At 36.4% G+C, this 22,317-nt stretch overlaps 1 protein-coding gene across 2 annotated transcripts in view; it reads left to right on the top strand.

Moving 5' to 3' along the window:
- Positions 1-22,317, top strand: part of LOC109103473 (plexin-A2) — a 201,994-nt gene that overhangs the window by 50,229 nt on the left and 129,448 nt on the right. For both annotated transcript variants that reach the window (XM_042750415.1, XM_042750414.1), the window contains exon 3: positions 5,205-5,387. In XM_042750415.1, coding sequence (XP_042606349.1) covers positions 5,205-5,387 — 183 coding nt within the window. The remainder of the gene's footprint in view (positions 1-5,204; positions 5,388-22,317) is intronic.

Genomic DNA, 22,317 nt, shown 5'->3' with positions numbered 1-22,317 from the left:
TTCAAACTTTTTTTACATTTTAATCACACATTTTAACAACATGGTCTAGATATTGTTTGAAAGTGTTTTGATTCTTTATTGTTCATTCAAACTTTACATTAGGGCTTCATTAGTTAACATTAGTTAATTCATTAATTAACATAAACTGCCAATGAAAAATTCTTCTGAACTTTCATTAATTTTAGGTATTCCAATATTTAATAACATGTTGTTAAAATCGAAAGTTGCAACTGTGTTATTTAATGAGCTAACATGAACTAAGACTTGTATTTTTTAACAAAGATTAATAACTTCTGTAGCAAATGTAGCTATTGCTCATTGTGAATGTTAATGCATTAACTAAGGTTAACTAATGAGGTCTTATTGTAAAATGATACCTATGGGTCTTTATAGTTCTTTTGCACTTTAATCTGTGTAAAACATTTTAACTTTGTATATTTTTCTGCATTGCTTAATTGTATTTAAATATTCAGTTATTTTTGTTATAAGAACTATGTTATTAAACCTGTTATACTGTATTATGACCACTTTTTCAATACCGCAATAATACAGTATACCGTGATAAATGCATTAGCAATTAATCGCAACATGAAAATTTGATACCGGCATATCGCTAGTGCGTATGTTAATTTACAGGTTACCACACTGACAATTGGTATGTTGATGCTAATATAAATATATATTAATGTGTGTATGTTTTTATGGCTCTCAGTGATTGTTTTGCAATGTGTGTGCCTGAAGTTTAAGAGAAAGTGTTAATGACAAACTATTGCTACATGGTTTTCTCCAGGGCATCCTTTATTAGCTTCAGTAAATTTGCCATTAGCATGATGTCAGTGGTGATTGTCACTCTGAGGAAAACATTATTGAGTGTCTGAGCAGGGTGGTCTTCATAGTATCAGACTCCACTCTGGCCCCATTAAGGACCATAGAGGATCCCCTGTCTGACCCCAGGGGGGCCGTCAGTGGCTTATAATGTCAGCCAGCCCTCCTCCATGTTTTTCTAGGCCTCATTAAAACATTGCACTAGAAACCTCCTGCGTCTTCTCTCCTGGTACTAGAGAAATCCTGGTACTGGGAGGAGGTCTGAGATATAAAAACATGAAGATATATGTTCTGTAAAAACTCCTCAGTCGATGTCGTTCAATAAATCTATGGTTTTATGCAGGTAGATTTTTAGCTTTCTAACTCATCACCCTCTTGCTGCCACAAAACTTTTTTTTACTCCCTTTTCATGACCAGTAGGAGCATGAAAATATTTTTACAGTGAAATAATCCTCCTCAGACTTTTTCGTTTGCTATTCAAGCTCGTTTTACCTAAAAAATACTGCTAGAAATCCCCTACTGTGATGTTTTTGTTTAATTTCCTGTCAGTTATTTTAGGCTATTTTTGATCACTGGAAACATGGCCTGTGCGCAGACTTCAGTCTAGTTCCTTCGGCTAGCAGTGTTTCTGCTGAATTACAGAGAAAGTGAAACTTAGAGATGCACAGGGTGATAGAAAGAGGAAGAGAAGTCATAAGCTGAGAAGGCCGAATGAAAGATTTATCACAGAGCCCAGCTTGCAACTGTCTTTCTGCCTGGCCAACCTGCTTGCTGCTTCACATCCAGCCCTTTGATGCTATTCACTCATTCAGCCGGTGTTACGTTTCATCAGGCTGCCTGATCAAGCCTATCGCAGTGCCAGTTTCAACAGTGATCTAAGGAGGACATTCTATTGATCTGGTGGCTTCCAAAGGGACAACCCTTTTCTTGATTTGTGTATGGGACAATAACCCCCTACCTGAAACAGCAGTCAAGGGAAATGGGTTCCAGTGATAAGCATAATGGTTGTCGTTTGAATATCGAATCAGACACTTTAGATAGATTACAAACAAAGGGCACATGCTGAAATGTGATGCTGAATGTTCAAAAGCAATGCTTTTGTTTTGTTTGTGTTTTGTCTTGTATTTTTTGTTTGCATTTTATTTTTTGTTTGTTTTGCGTGTTTTTTTTTTGTTTTTTTTTTGTGCTTTTGTGGTTTTATTTATTTAATTATTTTGTTTTGTTGTGTTGTGGTGTTTTGTTTTTTGCTTTGTTTTGCATGTTTTACATGGTCCCATTACTGTTTTCCCTCTGTAACTGAACAACATTTATAGAATGTAGTAATCGATAAAAATGGATCATATTTATCATATTGATTGGTTATTCAATTCTATGCATGTAGAAATATAACTTCTGCTACATTAGCTCAAATCAAACTGATATATTTAAAGTAGCAAAATTTATAATGCCATCTTTGCCAGATTTCATTTATGATTGATGCTATTGCAATATAAGACTGGCAAACAATTTTTAATATTTTGCTCTTTTCCCACTGAAGTATAAATGTAGAATGAATCATTTTCTGTAAATTAGCATAATACTTGCAAGACTAGAACATAGCTGCCCTAGGGCATTATCAAGATGAATGCAGAGTGGACCAACTTAAAAAGGACTTTGCACACAAACATTGAAATAATGTAGTCAAAGGCCAACTGTTTTTGAGGTACAGATCTGAAAATCTGTAAGGCAGTTATTTTTGGACTGGAAAATAAAAGAAAACATGATGAAGAAGGGCTGGAACGAGATCTGCCGAGTTCAAGGCATTTACATCCTTGCTTTATTGCCGTCCCCCAGCTTGTGAAGGGCTGGGAGGCAGTAAAGATTTTATAGCGTGAGCCTGTAGTCGAGCAGGCTGATATTAAAGGGCTGCGGAGTGTTGGGGACGAGCAGTGCTGCGTTCAGCATCATGACCGAGCGCACACTATCCATCCCTCTTACTCTACATGGCACTTTGAGGCCAGTGTCAGTCACAAACTCCGATGACCTGAATCTAAACACCGCCGAGTGTTGTAACTCGCCGCCCAAACTCAAATGGGGATTGATAGTGGCCCATGCATGCATGCGACATGAAAAATGGGCCATAGACCTTCCCATTACATTGTAAATGTTTACAAGCTTCAATCTCTCAGTTTAAGTTGGTGTGTATCGGTGTGTCTGAGAGAGAGGAGGAGATGCAGGGGGAGGGCAATAGAGATTGAGCGAGGGGAAAAATATAGGTTTGTTTTGGCCCTTTAAAACACACATTTTACACTCTGACTAGTTTATTTGTCTACTAACATTGTCCAAAAATTGATACACATGGAAAACCAGAGGTCTCTGTACATTTTTAGTCATTTCCAGTAGTGTCATTTCCAAATCTTTAGTCTTTATCTTGCCAAGACTAATAGCTATCATTAAACAGTATGTGTCACAAATACAACCAATAAATAATAATTTTTACTTTGTTGCTTAAATTAACAAAATTATAACAATTGAAATTGCATAATAAAATATTATGATAATCATATTTACATTAACTTGTTAAAAACCCATAGCAGAAATAAAGGCGGCATGGTAATAAAGAAAGGTTATAGTTTACAAGTATTCGTAAAAATCCCAGCAACATAAAAGTGTCAGAACTTATAAAAACACTAGATGACTAGATCATTTAAATCATCTGTATAGGTGTTGTTTTCGGCTGGTGTGGTGTGTAAGTGAGTGTGAATGTGCTTTCGTCCCCATCCAGGGTGAGCTACACTATTCTCATAGCACAGGGTAATAAACAGTCAGAGAGCCCGGCAGGAATCGCCAGAGCAGAGCGGGAACATGTCTGCCCAGCTGAACAGAAAACCAAGTGTCTGGCTAGGGAAACCACACTCAATGGTCCGGTTACTGTCTCCTCTCAGAAACTGAAGGAGAGTCAGTATTCTCTGGTCTGCTCTGCAAACCCAAACTTCCAGCTGGTTGGGTGTCACTTGATAGTGTGATACACCAGTAAAACTCAATCCCATGCTAACTGTAAGACCTGTAAATGTCAGAGAATCTTTAAATAGTGATTTCCATGCTTGGTAAAAATCATAGTGAATGTAAAGTACTGTTTAAAAGTTTGGGGTCGGTAAGATTTTTTAAAAATGCTTTTGAAGTCTCTTACGTTCACTAAAGCTGCAATTATTTGATTAAAAATACAAAACAAAAAACAAGTAATATAGTGAAAGATTATAACAATTTACTATAACTTTTTATATTTTAATGTTGTAAAATTTAATTTATTCCTGTAATGGCCAATCTGAATTTTCAGTGGCCATTCCTCCAGTTTTCCATTACCCTTCAAACTGCGCAAATTGAAATTGTGAATTGAAAATATGCCTAACGGAAACACGTCAATTTCGCAAAAACTCCCATATATCGCAAAAAAGTTTTTACGCGTGCATGACATGGTTTTTCAGGCAATGCGCAAAAGGAATAATTCGCAAAACTGCAATGGAAATGTTTTTTTTTTTTTTTTTTCGCATTTACAGGTCACATGGCATATTTAAAAAGTCATATGTTCATTCTTCAATGAACTATAACCTCCAAGAAACACTTCGTACGTGGCCACTCTCCGGTATAAAGGGCTTTCACTACCATTAATGCTTAGACAATTTACACTGCACACATCTGCGGTTTAGTGTGGCTCTGATACGGCCACTGAAGCTGATTGCAGCCAGTCTAGTCAATGCTTGTGTTTATTCCAGCTGCGCCACGCAAGTTTCTGAAGCGGCTCTCTGTGCATACGTATCCTTTAAATAAATATAGCCAAAATCTGTCAAAATCCCACCAAAATCTGTTGCCATGACTTATCACGAGAGGCAAAAGAAATGTGTCCTTGCTGAAAAAAACCTTTTAAGCTTGTGTGTGTATACTGTAGGTTTGATCTTTATAGAATAAATTTTTACAGTTATTCAGCAGTAACTCCAAACAGATTTATCTGGTTTATTTTTTGGAGAAAGTAAAAAAATGTCAACAGTGTGTACACAGTGTGTAAATTAAAAATTAAAAAATGACAGATCTTCACAGTATATAATTTCAGTATTTTTGTGTGATAGTTTGTAAAAATGTACAGTTTTGTCTAACTGTACCTTTTTTGTACCGAAAATGATGCAAATCGACCTTTAGTCTTCCCTAATTCCACTTCACTTGACAACAAAGCAACCAGCTGATGTTGGATCGGTTAATGTGATTTGCTTACAAAGTGCTTCGCTGTATTAAAATCAGTGCAACCTTTTCACCCTCCTACTGATGTCTGTATAAACAACCAACCTAACCTTGACTTTTTGATTCAAAGCAAACTGCTGACTCAGTTGACCTTTCTCCTCCTGTAGCCTGTCCCTATTGATGACTCCTTCTGCGGTTTGGACATCAACCAGCCCCTTGGCGGCTCTCAGCTGGTGACCGGACACACGCTTTATACGGAAAGCCGTGATCGCATGACCTCGGTGACCTCCTACGTCTATAATGGCTACTGTGTGGCTTTCGTCGGCACCAAGAGTGGACGGCTGAAGAAGGTGAGTCTTGAGTGCAGGTTTTTTTTTTTGGAATGTTGTGGCTCTGAGAAGCTGAGTTGTGTACAGAATTGGACATCTTTGAGTTAAGTGGAGAAGTTGTAGACCTTTCACCTTAGATACAGGCAAACGTGTTTGTTCGCAAACAGTGTGTCACATTAGTTATTAATGGTGTCTTCTGGAGCACTGCTTTGAACTGCCCTACTGGCCTCATTTAAAAGTATGGATGGAAAAGAGGGAACCAGGAACTTTTTGACTTAATATTTAATACTTTTTTGTAGGTTCTCTTCCCTTTCCCGACCATAATGGGCAGCTTAAAGTGAGCTCAGGGGTTCCCATCTGTCTGGCTAGTATATTCATTTTAATAGAATGTCTTCTCAGCCAAACCCATGGAAAGGATGTAAGACACAAGAGGCCAGACACTGTTAGGGTTATCATATGCATAATTATAATCTCTTTCAGATAAAGGGCATAAAGAGAAAATGTGGTGTTAAATGGCAAACACACCTTTTTAGTTTGTAAAAGCTTGTGATAAACCATCGCTCAACTTTTATTCATATATATTTAACAAGAAATAGATGTAGTTGGGTCTTAATTTTATTTTCTAAAATTCATCTTCATTGCGCTAATTATTGACACAGTTTTGTTACCTACAGTACAACATAACCCTAAAGCAATAGCTAAATACATTTTTAGCTAATTGGATAGATTTATTTCTGCTCTAGATAAATAGTTTCTAATCCAGAGACAATTTGGCCTTTTTGATTAAAGATTAGACAAATAGTTATTTTTTTTCTACATAAACCGGTTTTATTTTAGTATTATTTATATTATTATAGTATTTATTAAATTTTTTTATATTTTAATTTTCATTTTAGTTGAAGTTTTAGTGGTTTTATGTGTTTTGGAATTTTTTTAATATATTTCTAAAAAGTTTTATATTTATTTCAGTTTCAATTTTAGTATTTTTTTTTAGTGGTAAAACTTACTAATTTAAATTTTGTATATTTCTATTCCATTTCTATCCATTTTTCACATTTATAATTTTTTTTAGAATTGATTTCATCTTTATTTCAATTACTGAAACTGATTTTCTTTTAATTACTTAACAATAACAAAACCAACATAAACATGAACTGAAATGTGCACGATTAATCCAGTGTTTTGAGAAAATAATTTGCCTCTATTTTGATTTCATGTTAACTTTACAGATCTATTTGTGCAGCTAAAATTTTTTTCCCTTTGATGAGCAGCAAGTTCAGTAAGTGTTGACATTTTAGCATGTGGCTAATAGAACTGCTGTGGTTCCTAGCAAGATGAGACTACCTGCAGTAGGCAATTATGAAAATGACAAGGGGTCCGTCAGCTGCTTTTGGGACTTGTACCCCCTTTGGGGCACGACAGCGTTGAGTGACAGGCCAGACCCTGTTAGACGAGCAGGAACAGGCATGTCCTCACCCCACAGCAGACACCAAAGGGATGAAGACAGAGAGAGACCTGCTTTACAAACGTTGGTTTTGTCCCTCGTTCCCACCTGCCCCCCTACAAACACACACAAATAACAGCTGCCTTCCCAGACGCAAGGGAGAACGGACAATGTCAAAGTGTCAAACCGAGTGTTTGTTTCATGCCGGTGGCACAGCAACGTCCAAATTGTGTTTTGCGCCTTGATTAATTAATTTATAATTGAATCAGCACCGCAATCAGGAAGTGGCATCGGAGGCATTCGCTCTCTGTAATCCTCTTGTTTTTGTGACTTATTAATTAATGTTATTTTTCTCCTCGCGGTTGGTGAAATTAAATTAGGCCAACAGCGCCATGCTCTTAGAAGTACTGCCTTGGCAGTTTTGTCTTGCCTCAAGCTTGCTTAGATTCTCAGCTGGTGCATATTGCCGCCCTAGTGGCCAGGAAGGATAATGAAACATACTGATATGGTGGAATTAGGGAGGTATTACCCTAGATGGAAATACTGAGTCTCTCTGTAAACCCTGAGAATTCGGTCACATCTGCACAAAGCGTAACAGTGTCGAGGAAGAGGATGAGATGGCCTTATGAGAGCTTGTGTGTTTTGGAAAGGTTAGGTTTCTATCCCAGCCCCAAAAAGTGTGTCTCTTGGAGAATACACAGAAGAGCCTAGAGAGCTTAGGAAGCTGGGATTTGTGAGATTCTTTGTTTTGTGTCCATGAGCATTTTTCCCTGCTGTGCAACTCTGAGAATCTGGCTTCTGTGTTCCAGCTAGGGCTGGATGATAATTTGGATGTTTATTGAACATTCACCATATATTCTTGTTGAGTTCGCCAGTGTTATTAAATGACGCAGTATCATGGATATTGTGATTATTTAAATGCGCTTTTTATTTGGCCGTGACATTTTCTAATGACCATGTAGTTTTGTGATCCTCTCTTGTCTCTCTCTTGGCCAGTATGAAATTTTAAGAAGGATGTTTTAATATACAGATTTCAGAAGCAAAACTCACACTGGAGCTTGTTAGTTCAGTTCATTTCAATGAATCAACTATCCATTTAATCAATAAAAGCACTGATTCAATGATTCACTTGCTTGGTATTTTTTATATATTAAATGTCTAATTAAAATATATGTAGGTAAATATTCATTTAATGCAAGTAAATATTAAAACATTTAATTACTATGTGTATTAGTAAATATACTATGTGTGTGTATATATAAATGAAAAACATTGTTTTAACTGGATTTTTACTGTATGTGTACTACAATCAAGACATTTATATAGAATTCCTATAACATAATTTATAAATATATTAATAATGATGATGATAATAATAAGAAATATGTTTTTTTTAAATACAGATTTTCACTGTATATATATATATATATATATAACAAGTTAACGATAATAACAACAAAAAATATTTTAATATGAAATAGTGCTTTCAAATCGATTAATCACATCCAAAATAAAGTTTTTTTTTTGTTTTTTTTTTTCATATATGTGTGTGTGCTGTGTATATTTAGGTTATTTATATATAAATACACACATACATGTTATTAATATAAATCATATATAAATAGATTTTTACTTTATGCTACAATTTAGGTGTTTTTATATAATTATTATTATTATTATTATTAAATTATTTTTAAATTGTTACACAATATACATGTATCTGTGCATATGTAAACATAATATTTTATTTTGGATGCAATTAATTGTTATTACTTGATCTGACAGCACTAATATCAATATATCACTCAAATGCAGATAACATTGAATATTTAAATGAATGACTTACAACTGTTAAAGAACCTTAATTTAAAATATGAATGAATTTAAATGTATGACTGATGACTGATAAAGTACGATGGTCAATATTGTAAATGTATACTGATTTGCATTCGTACTAAAGCCTCAACTTAAATTTGTACATGCTTGAAGTGAAATTGAGCAACAAAATTATATAATGTAAAGTAGAAAAACTAAGATAACAGATTTGTTCTTTTTGAAATATGGCCTAAAAGTGTCAGCCTAATTGGAAACCAAATTACTGCCAAAAAATGGTATTACCATATTGTTTTGTAAGCAGTATTACGGTAAAAACTATTTTTTGTTTATTGTCTTTTATTTATTATTATTTTCTTCCATCCTATTATTGGAAATAAATAAATAAATAATTTTATTAATTTTTAAATGTACATCGATATGATTATGGAAATTATTCATATGTGATAGACATTATCTACTGTCATATCTATTGGTATTTTTAATTGAAATTGTATTTCTTTTGCAAATGTATTATGATAACACATTATTTAATTTAATTTTTTTTTATTTAATTTTATTTTATTTTTTACCACTATATTGTGGTGGTGTTCTTTATACTGTCGGAAAATGTAAGTGTGTTGTGTGTGTTATAGGCTCCTGACCTTACCCAGGTGGCATTGCCCTCTGAGCTGATGGGTGGCAAAGCACTGATACTGTTCACCTCAGCAGGATTTTGGCAGATAAGGGTGGCAAGGACAGCAGAATAAAAAAAATCAGTGGCATTCAACGTCCCATTCAGCCATTATGTTTAGAGGTCACGATAACATCTGATTTTAGTAAGCGTGTGCATTTACATTCAGAGGGAAAACATGCAGTTCTACCGTTCTAAAACTTAACATTTATATTAAAATGACATCTTACTTGTAAGCAGAAGAAGATGGGCCATATTTGCTATTGAAAATACAGCCTCTGTTAGCAGTATTTCGTCAGATTAATTATAGGGCGTGAAGTTAAGTTTATATTGTGCTTTAAGTGCAAATCTCAGGAGAGAGTGTGGGCTTCCTGAGAGGAGGGGGAATACGTTAGGAGCGATCGGCCCCAGAGGGTTGCTTTTCTCTTTGATATTGTTAGAGAGGAAAAGACAGCATGCTAAAATTAGATCTTTAAAGTTTTCCCACTGGGAGATTAGCGCTGATTTGAGATGGTCACAAGATCTGTACTACATTAATCCAATCAGAGCACAGGCATCGTGAACTGTGGGACTGCAGGAGACAGTGTGACTCAGGTTTACTAAAAAAAAGTCAATTGAAAAGAGCACCTGGGCTAATTATACGCGCCCCCATTAGACATCCTTCTATTTCTAATTGGTGGTATAATAAGTACTGTGATGCGAGTAGTAGTTTGCATGACCTACATGGTAATTCCACTCATGTAAAAAACCCCAAAGGGAAACTATTCTACATCTGCGTTACAGTATGTAGTGTTGGGGAAGCTGCTTTAAAACTTAGTTTTCCAAGCCACAATCTACTGATACTTTAAAATAGATAAACAACAGTCTGGAAATTACAGAAAATATAGGTAAATAAGAAAAAGCTGAGTATGTAACTAAAAATCTAATTATGTCATTTATTTTTACAATCAGAGCAGGATTTATCAGGCATAATAGTATATTAAAGATCTCAGAGTTTCAGCATTAAATTACAACACATTTACAGTAAATGCATCTAATAAAACACCCATTAGTGACAAAAAAGTTTTGGTTCAGTAAGATGTTTTAAACATATTTTTATTATTATTATTTTTACTATCACTGTTGAAAACAGTTGTGCTACTCAGTATTTTTGTGGAAACAGTCATCATTTTCTTACAGTTCTGAAATAGGAATAAAGTTGAAAGGAATAGAAACCTTTTGTAACATTATAAATGTCTGTACTGTTACTTGATCAATTTATTGCACCCTTGCCAAATAAAAGTAAGAATTTCTTTCAGAAAGCAAAAACAAAAAAATCTTACTGACCCCAATAATTAGTTGTGTATTTCTGTACAAAAATCTGTTAAGCACACAGGTATTTTTGTATCAATATCCAACAATACATTGTATGGGTCAAAATAATTTTTCTTTCATGCCAAAAATCATTAGGACATTAAGTAAAGATCATGTTCCATGAAGATATTTTGTAAATTTCCTACCGTAAATATATCTAAATTTTTGATAAGTAATATGCATAGCTAAGAATTCATTTGGACAACTTCAAAGGTGACTTCCTTATGACTGGTTTTGTGGTCCACGGTCACACATGAGTAAAACAGGACAGTTTAGATAAGTGCTTTTAATTACTTTTGTGGTTTGCATGACTATAAAGCTTAATTCACAATACACGCAATCGCAATCTAGTATTATCATGTTATATTGCAAGTTGGTGGAAAAGTTAATATACCATTTTGAAAACAGCTGCACTACTGTTATTTTCCTGTGAAGTGTATTTAGTTAGCTTCTTCCCAACACTGTTTTTCTATATTGTCGTTTATGCCGGCAATAGCATCTCATAAACAGCACAGTGGGCACGCATGACCAAACTGATTTCTGTCATCTTGCTTCATTAGTTAATCAGTATTTGGTTTGGACTGTGTTCCGACAGGACTAGGAAGAACGGTTCAGGTGGCTTCCTTCTGGCAGGCAATTGAAGCTCTAATTGGACAAATGTCTCATTGAACTGGTTAAGTGAGTTTCTGGGCACCCATCCCACTCTCCTCGACACTGACATCATCGCTGACTTGGTGGATGTGTTCAGGACTGAAACAGAGACGCAGCGGTGATCTGCAGCTGACTGCTGCACATGAAAGCAGTGGCAGTGTAGTGGCCTGACACGCAGCTGTGTCCGCAAGTTAGCTCAACCTCCATCGCTTCTGTCATCCCTGAGCATCCCTTGTGATGTAAGACTGTGTCTGATGTACTAGTTGCTGAAGTCTTTGATGAGCTGGGAAACAGCTGGGTTTAGCATTCCCAGTCTGTAACCTCCTGATTCCACCAGGTCGTCCCTTGGATTCGGTCTGTAATGAGCCGTGGCCAAAGACGTGCTTTATTGTCTGAGCTGCACAGCAGGAAAGACAGTTGGAAATGTTGAAGAGGGAGAAAAAATGCTTGAACATGTAACATGTTCTCCAGCACTTCTGTGGCTTAGCTTTACAGGAACTTCTGAATAAAACCATCTCTGTTGGGTTCAGGTTGGTCTCACCAATTTATCACTCTGACCAACAGAAAGCTGCTTGGTTTGAAAGTGACGTCTGTGTGAGCTGGGTTTCATACTTCTCTACACTATTGGCAACCTTTTGTTTCAACAAAATTTCACCATTGTGACTGTATCTTAACAAAAATGGACTAAAAGCCAGACGACTATCATAAAGCCACATAAATCTTTTTTAGAGCCTTTGCTCTCTCCAGATGTCTATATCGCTCTCTCCTCAGAGATCGGCAGAGATGATTTTTACTTTAGCAGAAACTTAATGAGTCATTTAGAAACAGGCTGTCAGCTGCAAAAACCCAACCTAGAGTTTGCCCCACTAAGCAAAACTTGCCCAGCAGTTATGTGTTAATTTGTTTTTTTCGAGGTCAGGGGAGCATCCGGCACATCGGTTTTCGTACTGGTGGCATTTTCTCGACAAACTGCAACACTACAACAAATTCTGCTGTTGTGTGGCAACACAAATTGGTGTATCTGCAATGTTGTTGGCTGAGGCTATACTTTCCTCCTGCAGTTTCATAATTACTTGAATTGAGTGCTTTTTGTTAAAGCCAAGCTTTTCTTGTTATAATTCCATATTTAGTGAGGTCTGTTATGATCCTTGATTTTCTGCCTCCAGAGTATTTTAGATAAAAAAAAAAGAGTGTCAGCCTTTGAGGACAATACAGTATCTGCTGCCAGATACAACCAGCTGGGAGATGCATCTGTTTAAATGTTCCTCTTGGTTTCAGCGTTGTGAGGAAGCATCAATTATATTGAACACAAATGAGAAAAACAGTAGAACATGCATTTCAATCATCGTAACAATTTCTCACTCCTCCTTCAATTTCATGTTGAATTAGCATCAATCTGCCGGTAAATTGAATGCTTTGTCTTTTTTCATGTCTCATGTCACTGTAGCCACTTTCCACAAATATGATACAGTTTAATGTTTGATTACTTTAAAAAGTGTTATTTTTCACACACACACACACACACACACACACACACACACACACACACACACACACACACACACACACACACACACACACACACACACACACACACATATATATATATATATATACACACACACACACTAAAAATATAATATATTATTTATTATATATTCCAATTTTGCTGTGTCGTAGCCTATTTGTGAAAAGTGGCTGTTACATTACATTTTGAACATGTTTAGTCTGAGTACATGTGTACTGTTTTCAGACATTTTGTAGTCGTGAAAGCAGTTTTATCAGCAGATGTGTCCTGATAGCATGATCAGGTGATTACAGTAATCATTATTGTCTGCTGTGATTGCAGATGGTGTTGCACCCTCAGTGCCACCTTGCTGGTTCTCAGTGAGATTGCGAGCGATCTTCCTAATCATGTTACTGTACACTGGGCAATTCAACTTCAATTTGCCTCCTACCAAAAGTGGGAGTCTCTGATTGGCTGTTGAAATTAGGAGCTGCTAGAGCACATGTTGAAGATTGGCTTGCCCTCATTTTCCAATGGAAGTCTGTTCTTGGATTAGACAAGGAAGAACCCAGTTCTTCAAGTAGTTGCAACCAATTTATATGCAGTCAAGTTTGGTGTTTCAGTTATTGCAATGATAGAATCACCTTTTAGAATTTGAATGTTGAAGATTCTGTCATGTATAGTCTCAAATCTTGATAATAGTGATGCTTGATATGTGTTTGTTTGGTTAGCAGTGCTCTTTGACCATGTTTAGACACGTTTTTGGTGCCTTGACCCCTGGTTGACCCATCTAACTAAAGCAGCGAAGACAAAAAGAGAGCAAGTGACTTCATTCTGCTATTCAGACTGAGTCTCACAGTTCTTTAGGAGGGATCTCAAGCTTTCCTGGGCTGGCTCAGGACTGAAGCGCAGCTAAAGAGCCAAAGGCTGCGAGATAGAGGGACCCTGCTGTTCCTTTCACTCATCAAACACACGTCCACACAAAGACACATACACACACACACACTTCTGCCCCCAGACCTCTTCCACTTATCTTCTTGGCACGGTCTTCAGTCGACCTTCTGTCTGCGTACACTCATGTGTCCGAGACTTATGTGTGTGAGAGTTGAGTACCAGCCAGCTGTCTTCCTTTCGCTTTTTGTGCTTCTGTGAGCTCAATGCTCTGTCTTCTCTCTTTTCTGCGTCTCTGTGTTTTTGTCTCTCTCACACTGTCTTTCTAGCTAGTCCATTACATTACCATTAGACAGCCCACCCTGCAGTGATCTCATTACTGACACACACACACACACACCCACACACTCTCTCTCCTTTTCTTCCTAGCTGTCTTTCATTTCTCTCCCTCGCTCATTTTCCCTGAGATTCTGCTTTTTTCTCTGTGAATTATTGCTCTTTTGTAGTCTCTTGGTTCTTTGTTTCTCCATTCGCTCTTTTTTGCCACTGCTTTAAGTTTGTTTTCAAACCATGTTTTTGTACTTTGTGCTGTTAAAGAGGCATTTTAAAATCTCCGTGGATGCTCTTCTAAAGTAATATTTTTCTCAAAAATGAAATACTGTCATCATTTGCTGAACTTTGTGTTGTTTCAAAAACATATGACTTTCTTTTGTCCATGGAACTTAAATAGGGTGGTTTAAAGAATTGTACTAGTTGCCTTTTCCATTGAATTGCAATAAATGAAGGCTTTTTTAAGCTGAGAAAAGGAAATGAAAGTATGCTAAAAGTAGTCCTTTTGAAGTTTCATATGAGAAACAGTTTAAAACTAAAGCAGTTATTAGCTGAAAATCTTGTCTGGTATGTTTGTAAGAAAAGTTGGCAATGTCCAGTCTTTTAATAAATCTTTTTTTTTTTTTGGAGCCTAAATCTTTTCAATGAACCAGTTCATTTGACTCTTTATTTCATCTCACTTATGATTCTTGAGTTCAGCTCACTTAGCTCACTGGAGGAGAATAACTATCAATTAATAATAAATGAATGAAATTTTGATCTGAAGACTTGGAATATAGTATATTAGTCCACACGTGGACCACTTTAATGATACTTTCATCATGCATTTGAATCATTTTTGAATCTTTAATGCTTCAATCGCCATTCAGGGTAATTGCATGGAAAAGACTGCAAAATCCTCATTTTGTGTTTTCATGTATGTTGTATGTCAGAATGCTTGTCTAAACATAGCCAATGTCTTGTTTTGTAGACTGATTGCATTCAGATCAGGAGAGTTAATAAGGTAGTTGATGCTAATGTGCTCTCTCAGGATCCCATGTGCTGCACTCTTGCGCAGCATCTGTTTATTCCAACTCTACTTTATTAATCTCCTTACTATAAACTTCTACCTCTTCATTTAATATACTTCTTATCGCTTTTCAGGAGAGCGGTACATTACCCTGTTGACTGCCAGCCGTAATTGGTCTTAACGTCATGAGGTTGGTGAATTAACCTTGTGATTAGTGTCAGTCCTCACCAGAGACCTGCATCCACGGTTCTTACCATTTTATTTCCCTCTTGACTAAATTCAAGATGCGGTTCATGTTCTAAGCTCTATATCCTGAGACGTATGTAAGAGGAGGACAGTTTGAAGGAACGTGTGTAGAATAAGTTTAGAATATGTCAGACTTTGCATAAAAGTTCACATGCTTTTTGTCCTAAATACTATACAAGATTTGACTTCCCAGAGCATCCCAGGTCATAGTATATTGACAATAAGTAAGCCAAAGTTGCCTAGATTATGCTTTTTTTTTAGGTGTTTTTTTTTCAAAGTGTGCATCCGGGAATGGTTTTCAAACTATTATCCACAACTCCTTTCACAACAGAATTTCATGTAAACCCCTCATAAATCTTGTTTTCGATTCCCAGGGAATACATGTATTAAGTTGCTTTGGATAAAGCATGTAAATGTGTGAGGTAATATGGCAAACTGGGCTGAAAATAATTGTTTGTGTTGGTGATATTATCATAGCAAGTTCCTGAAGTGAAACTGGTGCTGTTTCAGCAAATACAGATTGCATGTGATTGCATTTGACAGCGTAATGTACTGTGGTTAACATCGGGTAACGTTCAGCACCTCCATTTTGGTCATCTGTCACGTCTGCTGTATTATACTACATGTTCTTCCATTGTGTTTGTTTGACTGAATACAGAGCGTCAAAGTCGCTGTAATCCAGTCTTTCCCTCTGGCACATGAGGTCTAAATGTAATCGTGTGAACTAGCGATTTGGGTGGCGGTTTCCACTAACGTTTGACAATATGATCAGAACTGGTAAACCACATAAGAGAAGATCTGCACTCCCATCTCAAAGTCTTCCCACTAAAGCATTCTAAAGATTAGAGTTGCGCTCATTGCAAACAGATGTCCTTGCGGGACCTCGTTCCAACATGTTTAGAAAAGGAAAACCTCTGTAATGACACAGAAACATATGTTTCGTATTAGCAGGGCTGTGATGTTCACTGAGGTTTGGTTGAAGCCCAGAGCATTAGCATAGCGTGGCTAGTCATCAGCATATCGATATTCAACTGGAGCGCCCGGCTCACATAATCACTGCGGGAAAAGCATTTGAAATTCATAGAAATTCCTGCCAATCGTGTTGGCCTTATTGATCCGCTGCTGCGGAAATGAAACAAAGTTCCATAAGCTCCTTACATAAAATTATAACCCACCTTTAGCATGGAAAGCAATGAGGCCATGAGAACGAAGAGGGGAGGGCACAGGAATAGATAATGTAATCGAGAGAGAGAGTACAAGCATTTTTTTCTGGCCGTGGTTCCACAAATAGATTTCTACTGTCCATCAAAGTGGACAACTGGCCCATCGCCAGACCATATTGATTTACTTTACAAAGCACTTGAATGGGCCAGATATCTGTGATTACCCAATTCATTAGTGTAGTCTCTTAGAGCGGAGAGGAAATTAGATAAAAGCTAAGCCTAGAGATGGGAAAACCTCAAATTGTCCTGCATGTGCATGTCTGGGTAGGTGGAGTGCACTTTAAACCAATTAAAACCTGCTTGGCTTTCACTACAGCAAACACCAGTGTGCGCCATTGACCCTAGTTGTAGCCTGACCACCCATTACGTTGTTAAAAATGGAATAACTGTTGTTAAAGGTATAGTAAAAAAAATCTGTCATTATTTACTCAACCTCATGTCTTTCTAAACCTGTCTTTAGTAAAAAAAAAAAAATGTTTTATAGAATGTCCTGGCTTCTCACTTTCTAAAGCCTACATGGATAGTAAAAGGGTACTGGAGCTTTCAAGCTCCAAAAATGGCCAAAATACCAAAAGCACCCATCGTCAGTCGTTTGTGTGGTGCTGTGATTTGTGGGTGCTGTTGCTTCTCTGAAGAGCCGGCTTTATCAGGTAGCTTTCAAGCGAGGCTCTCTGGCTACAACCCTGAATTATTATTATTTTTTTTTAACACAAACACATTGTTTGTGCTTGTGAGAGCATTTTCCCTTCTTTTCTTTCCCTGTCACTTTAAATAACACCTTCAAAATCTTTCCTCTTTGTTTGGACCGTGTCAACAATCGAAGCAGCTTTGTATCTTACACGTCTTACTTATGAACTCATTTCAGCTGACAAGATGTATTGTGTTCACTGGTGCCATTATTAGCGTCAAAAGAGTTTATAGCGGCAGTGTGGTGATGTGTTCTACTGAGAACTTCATTGTAGATCATTAACACTTTCTTGAAGCATCTAGACGGAAATACCATGTGACTAGGCTTAGTTTAGCTGCCCCATCTGCCCCATACACATTCTCTCAGAAATTTCTGTGGTGTTTTTTTTAGCTGCTATCAGAGTGTTATTGGTAATTTCCTGTCTTTTCTTGGCCTGTCCACCTCTTTCTCAGTCTTTATCACTGTGAAAGAGACAGCATTCAGACACCATCATCTCTAATGAATTCTGATACTTATCTAATAGCATGCGATAATGTTTCAAACGTCAGGTAATAATGTCTCCTTCACAAAGTCATTACCGGGCCTTCACCCCTTTTCCGTGTCCACCTTTCATCCCGTCTTGGCATATAGCACAGACACCCCCCCCCCCCCCCCCCATCCTCCTGTTCAGCTGGCTGGCTCGTGGCATACTTCCCTGTGACGTCACACTTCCATGCGCCTAATGCGAACTGACAGCCTCACCTCGTTCATGCATCCCAAATGCACTTCCAGTCATTTAGACTAGCAGAAAAAGGAAATGCTTACTTGCCTGCAAATTCCTTAATAATACTCTGTTTCGCGACTTAATACCCCTGTTTTATTTACTCAGGGTACCTGGGATGTTACATGGAAACATAAAAATTGACCTAGTTTGCTTTCCTAACACAATTCATATGCACAATTCATCAGTATGTGTTATTGCAACAAATTGAAAATGACACACTACATTGTTACGTTTAGTTCATGCATAAGATATCATCAATAATAATACCTACAGCATTTGTGTGTCTCGGTTAAGGTTAATTTTTTTACATATAGTACTACATTTTTAACCAAGTTTGAATGATTTTATTTAATTAGTTATAACTGCTTAAGTTGTTTAACATTTAAGTTATATAATTGTTTTGCTTCTATATTAGTAATTGCTTTAATTTAACATTTTAGCTCTGTTAAACTAAATTTGTGTAAATTAATATTTTTTCTATTTTTATTAATAATTGCTGTATTTAATAATAATAATAATAATAATAATGTAAATTAACATTAATAATGTAAATGATTTTTTTTTATAATTGCTTACTTAACTTGCTTGACACTAAATTGTATACATTAAGATTTTTTATATTATTTCTGTTTGTATTACTGTAATTAATAGTATTTATTTTTTACATTTATTTTTTATTAATAACTGCTTCACATTTTTATTTATTTACTTATTGGTGTATTTATTTACTTATTTATTTCTAACAAATTGAATGTTACTGTAAAAGTGGCTCAGAACTAATAAGAATGGTTGATTTTTTTGCAAACAGAACTTGCTCAGCATCTACAACATTCTTTTTATTGAATGCTAGGATGAACTTGATCTTCAGCCATCAAGGAAGATTCAGCCATCAAACCTGTTGGTTCAAATTAAGTCCAATCCTGTTTTTATTCACTCGCAAATTCTGTATATTACTGAAGCAAAAAGCTCATGTTTAAGCCCACCCAGAATACTGAGCGATTTCCACTACAGGCAGCAGAGCCCAGATGAGATATTTTTCTTTGTGGTTCTCATTTGGAATCCTGTGTGAGTAGCTCTTTCTCGGTACTGCCGGCTTTGGGCTTTTTCATTATGTTTTGCCGGTGAGTCAGTCCAGAGGGCAACAGGAGTGCTAGTGCACAGAGCAAGGTCAGGGCCATGTAATCCCATTACACAATCAGAGAAAGAGACAGGAAATGCCAAGCACTGGGCTACAACCAGGGCAGGTCTGTGTATGTATTTGTGAGTGTGGAGTATAATATCTAATGAGAAGTGGCATGTGAGGTTAATGTTCCATCCCAGTGCAAAGCTTGGTGGTTTTGGATATGTTTTCTACACTAACATGGCTAACATTGCTGGCACTGATGTCATCCATTAAACGATAATCACCTCCGGTGCAACGCCATCACAACGATTTCTCAAGAGGCCATACAAGGGCAGCCATGTGGTCACAGTCGGGCGTGGACTATGTGTATTCAGAGCATAAACAGACGATATGTTGCTTGTGATTGGTTCTGTGGACTTAAAGACGGGCCTTTTTAGGAAAGTAGGAAAGCTTTGGCATTCATATGGTATTATAAGGTATACCATGATTCTATCTCTGAAAAGCAAATTATTAATGTACCAAAAACATGGTAACACCTTTGTACTTTTGTGTAAGTGTATGCAAAGATTGTTGGACCGGTGTTGTTGGTGTGTTTGGCACACACGGTTTGGCTCGGCTCGAAGCAGCTGCTAGTCCTGCAGGGGGTCCAGACCCACAGGCTGTGTGTGTAGATTTGGACCCTGACCCTTAGTTTGTTTTTCTGTCGCCCTCATGGAGAGCTAGTAAACAGCTGCCCCTCGGGCTGAGTAAACCCAGAGAACGCTCCATCATCAGTTCAGTCGCTGTCTGTACACTCCCTGGGTGTCAGTGAAGCCGCACTGGCCCCAATATCTCCCTGATCTTCTGTGAGGGCTTTTAGAGATGTTTTCTCAGTGCAATTTCCCCCCACAGAGCCAATTAAGATAGAACACAATTCAGCTATACTTTCATTATGCAGTAGCATCACATCAGCATTGTGTAAACTGTCTAACTAGCGGCAGAAACCATCCCGTCCTCTTCTCCCCTGCAGGTATGTGCTGTTTTAATGTGGAGTGTGAGAACTGAAAGGTGTGCGGTGGATCGGGTGACAGTCTTGGCTTCCTGGGTTGCCCCCATGTAATGAGATCTGTCTGATGTTTGGGCTACTCTCTCTCCAGAGCGCTGTCTGCTTTAGACAGGGTCACACTGAGCGGCGTGACAGAGATAAGATTAACTGTGTTGCACAAGATCAGGTTTCAAGCACTCAAATGCTGACTTTCTCTTTTTTTCTATTTTGTTATCCACCTTCTCTTTCTGTCTTTCTGCTGTATTTATGTTGGCTGTCTGATAATAATTAAAAGCTCTTCATACAGTATATAAGTTGTTCTGACTTCCGATCTCATAATGTCTCCTTCATAATTTTATTTAACATTTAAGATATATTATCCTGCCTGCAGTCCAATAAATTTAATATACATTATTGTGGGCTAAACAAAGGAAAACATTGTATAAAAATACATAATATACATTATTTAAATAAATTAGTGCCTGGTATCCAAAATAAAAGTTTTTGTTTATATAATATATATGTGTGTACTGTGTATATTTATTATGTATACTGTATAAACACACACACATACAGTATATATTTAGAAAATATTTACATGTATTCACATGTATATATTTATATTTATATTTATATATATATATATATATATATATATATATATATATATATATATATTTATATATATATATATATATATATATATTTTAATTGTTAAATATAATATTGTGTATATTATGGTGGGCCAAACAATTTAAGAAAATAACTAGAAAAGTAAATATAATGTAGTATAATAAGTTATGCTATAATCTAAATGTATAATCCAAATTTAAAAGTGATAATCCTGAATACAAAAATCCTAATATGTAAATGCATTTCAGAACTATGTAAGTATTGGCTGAATGTGTGTATTGCTCAGACGTACTGATAGTTTTAATTGTTAGAAAATATTTAAAATATATATATATATATATATATATATATATATATATATATATATATATATATATATATATATATATATATATATATATATATATATATATATATTATATAATATATAATGCAGACTGTTTTGTAATTTTGTATCTTTATTCAAGCTCATGGAAAGTTCATAGAGCACAGTCTGTTGGCTGCGGACAGTTATTTTATAAGCAACACCATGAAAGAGGACAAGGCCCAACAATAACGTCTAAAAGGAAAAGAATGCAGACCGCTGGGATCATGTAACCAACAATGACAACGATGGCTTCAGCTGTAGAGCGGTTACACAGGCTGCTATTGTTGCCTCATGAGATGTAGAGGAAATTGTTTCTCCTTTCAGACCACAATGACTTCCCACATAAAAGAATCATCATCGACTGTCAGAGGAGGAAAACAATATATTTACTCTGCAGGCATCTGTTGTCTGCCTGTGTTTTTACTCCCCTTTCTCGCTCTTCTGTATTTCCAGCGTGCTCTTTCTACTCGGCTTTAGAAGGGATTTGGATTTTGCATCAGTACTGCCATCTCATATCAGATTTAAAGTAGACAGTGTGGATTTTAAAGGATGAACTGAGGAATTTAGTCATTTTCTCAGCTCTGTGCCTCTTTGTTTTCTCTTGTCCTTTCTAATTTTTTTTTCTTTTTCTTGAGCTCTTTTGCTTTTTTTACCCTGAAATGGGCCTCAAGAGATCATTATAGGATGCATTTGTAAATATTTCTACTCTCCTCTCGTTCAACATCCTCCACACAAGCCGCAGACAGCCAAACAGAAACGGCTTCACTATGTCTGAGAACAAAACTACTGATTCGGCTTATACACGCCAGCCACAAAGACCTAATAAAGAAACCATAAAAAAGACAGTAAACGCAGCAGCTTTTTGTCTAACGGGTCCATTAACTTTTTAAGAGTCTTGAATAGTCTGTTTTCCATCCTCTTCCTCACACAGTATGCATTTTCTTGACTTCTTGTTTTGAGAGTGCCAGGAATATTCTGTCATCCTTACTTATTCTTTATGCTGTTCCAAACCCATTTTTCAAAATATCTTCATTTGTGTTTTGAAGGAGAAGTCATGAGATAATGTAAATGATGACAGAATTTACATTATCCCTTAAAGTCATACAAAAATATAACTTTCAGCCTGCAAGGAACCTTATTGCTGATCCAGTTGTATAGGGACTACAAGTCCCACAATTCACTTGACCCGAAAG

This window comes from Cyprinus carpio, chromosome B23 (genome assembly GCF_018340385.1).
Source record: "Cyprinus carpio isolate SPL01 chromosome B23, ASM1834038v1, whole genome shotgun sequence".
Lineage (NCBI taxonomy): Eukaryota > Metazoa > Chordata > Actinopteri > Cypriniformes > Cyprinidae > Cyprinus > Cyprinus carpio.
This window is presented reverse-complemented; position numbering and strand designations above follow the sequence as displayed.